This window comes from Aplidium turbinatum, chromosome 8 (assembly GCF_918807975.1).
Source record: "Aplidium turbinatum chromosome 8, kaAplTurb1.1, whole genome shotgun sequence".
In the NCBI taxonomy this organism is placed as follows: Eukaryota; Metazoa; Chordata; class Ascidiacea; order Aplousobranchia; family Polyclinidae; genus Aplidium; species Aplidium turbinatum.
Genome location: NC_137479.1, coordinates 10,747,573 through 10,755,948, shown reverse-complemented (window position 1 = coordinate 10,755,948; position 8,376 = coordinate 10,747,573). Strand labels below are relative to the sequence as shown.

Sequence of the window (8,376 nt, the reverse complement as noted above, 5' to 3'; positions counted from 1 at the left end):
AAATTTCAAAAAGATTCGCGGCACACTTGAGAATCTGTGGCGGCACACTAGTGTGCCGCGGCACACAGTTTGAGAATCACTGCTCTAGAGTCTAGACTCTAGACCCTCGAGGCAACGTAGTTCTGAATATTTTATACCATCGGTAAGCTGTTTTAATAGCCGCTAGAAGGAGGTAGATAACCCTTTTTCTTGTGTGACCAACAAACATAGAAAAAAGAAAAATATAACATAGAAAAAAGATTATCTTCCTTGTCTTCCAATCCACATAATCCTGGGCGAAATGTTCACTTAATTTACTTTCTATCAGAAATGTTCCGAAAAAAATTCTCACAATATCACGCTCATGAGTCACATGACTGCAATCAGCTGATTTCGATGTTGGGTTCTGATTGGTTGATAAACCTCATCTGATGCAGCGACCTGCAGCCCACAAATAAGCTTACCAGTAGGTGGGATGAAAAGACACGCACAAATTAGCGCCATGTCGACTCCTCCCATGAGCATGCCGCTGTGTCTCAGGCAAGACACTAAATAGCACTTTAAAACGTGGATGCAACATCTAACTTCTTCGCTCTGTCGCCAAATTAAATGATAAATTTTCAACCATCGTACGATACGATGAAAAGCCTACAGAGATGAACTATCTCAAAAAACAGCATCCTTGCAAATAAAAGTATCCTTTCTCCTCGTTCCACTGTCACTAGACGTAAAAAAAACGTATAAGACAAATAAGGCTACGGCACTTTTAATAGTTTTTCTTTATTTTAAATCTTATGTAGCCTAACGTTGAGCCTTTTGTTCATGTTTTCTCCCAATATCTGCTTTTAACCAACAAAATGCCCTTTTCATATCGTGTCAAAGTTGCTAGACGTTGCAAAAGCAACTGTTTCTTTTTCGAAATCAACGAAAGATATTCCTACCTATGTTAGAAACGATTCCCCGCCCATTTAATATTATTGTTGTATCTCTGCTCCATTCTATTTTCATGCTTGAGTGACCCGGCCATGCATTAACAATTTTTGCTAGTTGATCTTTCTTTTTACGTTTTGGCATGGACTGGAGTGGTCATTGTTTTATAAATCTGGAGAACTGGAGATTTGAAGTGACTAGGGAATATGTAAGAATTCGGTAAGCAACTGTTTGTTTCGTTTTATTATTGTCGTTTTCAATACACCATTTCTTCTAATAAGTAAGGCCTGCACTTTATCCAGTCTAGGCAAAAAACGTTTTAGACATCATTTATAAAACATACCTTTGCTTGGTGCAAGGTTATGCCTGTCTAGTTAACTCTAGCTAGTTGTGTAATTTGTTTGTTATCCTAGGGTAGTCTTTTCAGGTCTGCCAAGGATTCATTTATGGTATGTGCCTTTGTCTAGCTCACTTTAGCTAGTTGTGTAATTTGTTTTGTTATCCTAGGGTAGTCTTTTCAGGTCTGCCAAGGATTAACTTTTTGGTTTGTGCCTTTGAGCCTGCCATGCTGTAAAGTTTCTTTGAACTTTGTAACTAGTTGTTTGTTATCCTAGGGTAGTCTTTTCAGGTCTGCCAAGGATTCATTTTTTGGTTTGTGCCTTTGAGCCTGCCATGCTGTAAAGTTTCTTTGAACTTTGTAACTAGTTGTTTGTTATCCTAGGGTAGTCTTTTCAGGTCTGCCAAGGATTCATTTTTTGGTTTGTGCCTTTGAGCCCGCCACGTTGTAAACTTGGTTTAAATTTTGTAAATAGATCTTCACTTTGGGCAGTCTTGTCAGGTCTGCCAAAGATTGAAGCTTCTAAGCCTGTACTCTGTCAGGCCATTGTTCTAGTCAGGTAGAACTGGTTACCGTTAAACCCTGTAATTTTAGTAGGTTGCTTACTGACATTCTCCGTAACATCGTGAAGGTCAATTGTCACCTCACCTAAGGTAAGTACCATACAGATTTTGTTTTTTGTAGCTTGTATATTGCTGTGTGTTAATTATGGCTCGTAAAAAGCCCAAGCAAACTCCAAGACGGAGTAAGCCAAATGGTTATGCTAGTGGCTCAACAGAGCAGCATGAGGCCGCCTCTAATATTAGTGGTCAACATGACAGTAGCGAAGAGCTGCCAGGTCTCGTTGTGTTAGAACAAGAGCTGGTTGAAATCGAGCTTGGCATAACTTCCATCGACATGGAGCTATGCTCAAGTGATGATTTCCTGAGTTCTTCTGAAGTTTTGGAGGTAAAGAAAAGATGCCTTGAACTTCAAAGGAAGCTCTCCCTTAAACGTTTAGATTTACTCAAATGCAAACCACAGCAATCAGGCTCAATAGAATCTAGGATGAACCGTATGGGGGAAAGCATTTATGGTTTGCTTGAAGCATGCTCTACCCTCATTCGAAGCTGTCGAGAGCAATCCAAGCGAGTGTCACATCAAACATCATCGGTAGTTATGGATGCAGGCAGTGACACAGGCAAAGCTGCTGAGTCTAGCAGTCACGTGACACCCCGTGAGAGTGGTGTAAAGATACCACCTGTAAAAGCAGAACAGGGTATCCTTCAGGGCAGCAGTAGTGCTAGTAATATTCTTAATCCTTGCGCATCTCCCTTTCGCACTGAAGCTAATAATAGTAGTGAATTTCCCATCGTCGTCCCTCAACCCCAGCTCAGTGCAGGGTTTCAAAATGTTCATGGTCCTCGGTTATCGCTTGAGAAGTTTGACGGCAATGTGTTAAAGTTCTTTAACTTTAAAAGGCGTTTTGAGCGATACATTGAGTCAAATTATCTAAGTTTTGAAGATCGCATCGCCTTTTTGGAGGACAATTGTGTAGGCCAGGCCTTGGAAGTAATATCTGGCCTGAGTTGCTTGCAAAATAGTGAAAGAGCATATGGAATGGCATGGGATAGATTGAGAAAAAGGTTTGGCAACCCTGGAAAACTCATGGCCAAAGTGAAGGAAGATTTGCTGCAAGGACCCCCTATTTCAGAGTGGGATGCGCCGGGCCTCACAAAGCTTTGCGACAAGATGTATAAGTGTGAAGTCAGTTTCGATGGCTGGGGTAAGTCCCATCTTTTAAACAGTGATGAGGTGCTTCAACGGCTGTTCCTGCGACTTCCTTATAAGTTAAAGGAGCAGTTTGTTAATGTTAATCACTTGGGATCGGACTGTGCCACGTTTGGCGATTTAAGAGTCTTGGTCGAGGATGCAGCCTCTCGAGCCGACAGCCAATATGGCCATCTTATGCAACCAGGCAAAGATGTTAAGAGAGCTCTACAACCAACGATGGCTCGATCTAATCCGCAAGGTGGCTACAAGCGTGCTTCGGTTTGCACAACCCAAGAGCAGATTTCCCAATCTGCTAACCATAAGCAAGAGTCCTGTTGTTTGTGTGCAGAGTCGCATGCCCTATGGAAGTGTGAGATGTTTAAACAAAAGCCTGTTGCAGAAAGAAGAACCCTGGTGCAAAAGCATAGACTGTGTTTTTGTTGCTTGAGAGCAGGCCACAGAGTGGTTGATTGCAGATTTAAGAAATCTTGTGCAACGTGTGGATCGAGGCATAATTCACTTCTGCATGTAAACCGTGTGGAAGAGGAAAGCCCCTCTGCTCTGAAGAAGGGCATCTCAGCAACAACGTCCGCAACTGTGCCAGCAACATCTGGGACAACAATTTTTAAGGTTTTGCCAGTTAAGGTATGGGCTGGGGACCCCTCCAACTATACCTATACTTATGCTTTTATCGATGAAGGTTCTAGCGTCAGTCTATGCTCCTCAAGCCTCGTATCTCGCTTAGGGGTTGCTGCGACAAAAAGCAATGTGGAGTTGCTGACCACCAATGCTGTCTCCTTTCATGACAAGAAAATTGATTTTTTGGCTGTGCAGGGAATGGAAGAGCAGGCTGTGTTTTCCGTTGCAGATGCTCTGGTGATGGACCAGATTGTGGATGTCAGCCACAGTATTCCCACCGAAGCACTTAGTAGTGCATATAGTCATTTGGAGGACTTAAAGTTCCCTGAACTAAAAGATAGGAAGGTTGAGTTGTTATTGGGTAGCGATCTTCACCAGGCTTATCTTTTGCAGGAAGTTCGTACTGGCGCACCAGGAGAACCATGTGGACTGCACACTCTTCTGGGTTGGACCATTTATGGGAAAGATGGCGGCGATAGGCAACTCAACTCACCAGTAATGGTAAACTTTCTTAGCGTAAAGGAGTCTTGCGATGGAATGTTAAATGTATTGTTGCATGATTTTAATGACATCGATGAGCCACAGGTACCCTGTCCTTCAATCGAGGATAAACGTGCGCTGCAGATCATGCAGGACACGGTGAAGAAGGTGGATGGACACTATTCTGTAGGGCTGTTGTGGAAGGATGAGGACCCAGACCTGTGCAATAATCGCTCTATGGCACTCAAGCGCTTAGAGGGAATGAAGCGCCGATTTATTACTGACCCGGTGTTATTCAATAAGTATCGTGATAAAATGCAGGAATATGTTAAATGTGGCTATGCTGTGCCACTTGAAACTGGTGTGGTAGACACACCAGGGAAGACGTGCTATGTGCCCCATCACTGCACGACCAATGCGGCCAAGTTTAGAGTCGTTTTCGACTGCAGCGCGAAGTTTAAAGGCGTGTCATTAAATGACAAGCTGCTTCATGGCCCAGATCTCACCAATAACCTTGTAGGAACATTGTTTCGCTTCAGGCAACATCCGATCGCTGTTGTGGGCGATATTAAGGCCATGTTTTCCCAAGTACGTGTAGACGAAGGAGACAGGGATGCCTTTCGATTCTTATGGTATCCGGACGATGATTTCAAGCGGGAACCTGTCGACTACCGTATGCAAACTCATGTGTTTGGAGCAAAGTCGTCGCCATGCTGTGCTGCCTTCGCGCTTCGGATGACTGCCAAAGACAATGAAACAGGTGCTGATCAAAACACTGTTAACACAGTTTTAAAAAATGTTTATGTTGACGATATTTGTCATTCATGTGAATCGCCGGATCAGGCCATCGAACTAATACAACAACTGCGTGAACTATTACAAAGTGGCGGCTTCCATTTAACTAAATTCTTGTCTAACAGTGCAGAGGTCTTGAGTTCTGTGTTGCAGGAAGACTTGGCGTCGAAGGTCGATTTGCCTCAGTGCCAGCTTCCAACGCAGAAAACCCTTGGTGTTGTGTGGAATGCTGCGAGCGATTGCATGGAGGTGAGGGTGAGTATCCAACAAAAGCCTAACACCCGGAGAGGCGTTCTCTCCATGATTTCGCAAACATACGACCCACTAGGTCTAATACAACCCTTCATTTTACCTGCTAGGCAACTCCTGCAGCAGGCATGTGACGCTCAACTTGATTGGGATGAACCCCTTAATGGCCTTGGGCCAGTAAACATTAATTGGGAAGCTTGGTTAAAGGCCCTTCCAGAGCTTGAATGTGTTTCCATCGCTAGAAGCCTGACTCTTTTTGGTAAATGTGCTATCCGCTTTGAATTGCATGGTTTTTGTGATGCCAGTACCAGTGGCTATGGGGTCGTGTTTTATGTTAAAGTGTTTTATGATGATTCTGTAGTAATTTGTAATTTTCTATTTGGCAAGTCTCGAGTGGCTCCATTAAAGCCTGTTAGCGTACCTCGCCTGGAGCTCACTGCTGCTGTGCTCGCTGCCAAAGTCTGCAATTTTATCCTGACGGAGTGTGATTTTAAATTCAATTGTGTTGTCTTATGGACAGACTCAACTGTTGTGCTGCGTTACATTAATAATACTTCGACTCGTTTCCACACCTTTGTGGCTAATAGGCTGAGCACTATTCACATGCTTACCAGTGTCAATCAATGGCATTATGTACCGACTACTTTAAACCCCGCTGACCTCGCGTCTCGGGGAGTTTGGCCTGATAAAGTTAATACCGCTAAGCTTTGGTTTAATGGTCCTAAGTTTTTGCATGATGTCACGAGCAATTGGCCAAACCAGCCCGACTTTGTTGGCGGAATTTCGTCAGACGACCCAGAGGTTAAAAACATTGAACGTTGCTCAGCTCAGCAACACACGATTACGGACTCAGACTCTCTATGTCGGTTGTTTACCCGCTACTCGCGTTTCCACGATCTGCAAAGAACGGTTGCATGGTTGCTTCGCTACAAATTGTACCTGAAAAGGAAATGCCGAGATGACTCCTTGACTGTTAAGACAGATTCGCTCAGTGTCGAGGAGATGGACGAAGCTGAACTTGCCATTGTCACAGCCGCCCAGCATCAAGCATACCCGACGGTGTTCGCAGTTCTCCATAACCACCCAGGATTTGACGCCCCGGTGGAACTCGTGTCCGACTTGCAGTTGAAGAAGCATGTGGCTTTGAAGGAGCTACAGTCCCTAAACCCCTATGTTGTTAACGGAACGTTACGAGTTGGCACGATTGCACAACTGACATTGCTCATGCTGCTTAGGTTTCATATTTGAATTGTATTGCGTGTTTGTGTTTATTTTACTATTATTATTCTTGTGCTCCTCACTACCGCAGCTAGCGCGGTGTCGTCGATGCATTTGCATCCAGCAGTTCTGCCATAACTGTGTTATTGACTCCCATCAATAGTGTTGTTTCTATTTGCATCCTGCAGTTATTTACACTGTAGCAGTCTAGCTCTGTTTTTGGTCTGACTATTTCACACACCTGTCTCACTACTAAAGCTTTTGCTATGTGCGATATTATTTTTTGTGTTTTGTCAATTCATTGCTTAACTATCACGACTCGACTTAACAGTCGCGTGTTTTTTCTGGTAGCCTACTTTTGCTCTGACGTTAATGTCACTTGCGCTGGTCATAGCATTGCGCAGTATTAGGTTGTATGTGTGCTTTTGTTTATGCCATATCCCCACTTCTGCCACTGGTACCATGTATGCTATCATTTGTTTTTCGTGTATCCGTTTATGCTGACTTCCAGTTGTCAGTAGACTTATGTTTTTGTGCTTAATTTTAGCAATCGCTAAGCATGTTGGTCAAAAGGGTTTTTTAACTCCTCTTGGGCGTGTCTTCGATGTCCTTCTGTAGGCTACTGTTATGCATGTTCTATTAAGTTTGTGTGTAATGCAAGCCAGCCTTTGTGTTGCAATTGTGATCCTTGCTAACCGCGAATATTTTTGATTCTGGTCGACATTTGCATAATTCATGTCAATTGTCGTTTATTTGGCCACCTTGTGGCAATTAGTTGGTTTGTATTTTGCTTCGTTGTAATCGTTTTACAGTGGTAAAACCCTCATTTGTTAAACTCTGGTTTTGGGGGTGGGTATGTTAGAAACGATTCCCCGCCCATTTAATATTATTGTTGTATCTCTGCTCCATTCTATTTTCATGCTTGAGTGACCCGGCCATGCATTAACAATTTTTGCTAGTTGATCTTTCTTTTTACGTTTTGGCATGGACTGGAGTGGTCATTGTTTTATAAATCTGGAGAACTGGAGATTTGAAGTGATTAGGGAATATGTAAGAATTCGGTAAGCAACTGTTTGTTTCGTTTTATTATTGTCGTTTTCAATACACCATTTCTTCTAATAAGTAAGGCCTGCACTTTATCCAGTCTAGGCAGAAAACGTTTTAGACAACCTATACTTTGCGATGTTTCGGTAAACATTTGGTAAACAACAGAATTGCATTTCCTACTTTGGTGAGTAGTGTTTGTCCTTAACTAGGGTAAGCTTCAACATATTACAATAGGGAATAGGCCGACAGCGTAACTACAGGTGGTAAATTTATTTGCTTTACGCTTCTCGATGATTGTTATAATAAACTGTTCACAGCATTAGTAGGCGCAATTGATGATTGTTTAAAGTGATAATGATGTTCTATTGTAGTCTGCAGCGACTGAATTCAACCAAGATCTTGAAATTATTAGCTGAACAGTAGCTACTTACAAAATCTCAGCACTGTATTGAAGGCATTAGCCGACATTACCACTAAACCTAAATTCAGTTTTGAATTGCTATATTATTCCAGTATCACTCCATCTATCACCCCATAGGTGGTTCGGATTGGTTTTAAATCTCTATTCTCAGACTGATAAAACCTTTTGATAGGTTATTTCTGGTAATTTTGCATACTTGTAGAGGCTTTTGAAGCAGGGGTTGTTGAAGTGTGTTGGCTTTTAGCTATTCCATCCATTACGTCTCAATATCCAACTGAAAACAATGCAAAAAAAACTGAGAAAGTTTTTTAAACAACTGTAGAAAAATATTGCAAGCTTTTTTGATCATCATTGTATTTTTGTGATTACTCGCCTATAGTATGTTGGTCAAAGGAAAAACATCAACGTAAATTTTGCTATTTGTGACGTCTTTTGTTACAGAAGACATCAAAACATTGATGAGCCATACATTAAATAAGCAACTGACAGACAACTTGTAGTTTCAAAGTAATTATTACGTGAATCAATC

The 8,376-nt window shown here is 42.3% G+C and overlaps 1 protein-coding gene across 1 annotated transcript; it reads left to right on the top strand.

The window, feature by feature from the left end:
- The first annotated feature begins 1,954 nt into the window (after nt 1–1,954).
- LOC145776047 (uncharacterized) lies at nt 1,955–6,409 on the top strand. Its single transcript, XM_082587454.1, has 2 exons — nt 1,955–5,420; nt 5,682–6,409. The coding sequence occupies exons 1-2, from the start codon at nt 1,955–1,957 to the stop codon at nt 6,407–6,409; spliced, it is 4,194 nt and encodes a 1,397-aa protein (XP_082443580.1).
- The last annotated feature ends 1,967 nt before the right edge of the window (nt 6,410–8,376 follow it).

Bases quoted from the DNA above. Each gene is read 5' to 3' on its own strand.
- LOC145776047 (XM_082587454.1), top strand. From the start codon at position 1,955: ATGGCTCGTAAAAAGCCCAAGCAAACTCCAAGACGGAGTAAGCCAAAT. The intron at 5,421-5,681 runs GTAAATGTGCTA...TCTTATGGACAG, and splicing joins TAGAAGCCTGACTCTTTTTG to ACTCAACTGTTGTGCTGCGT.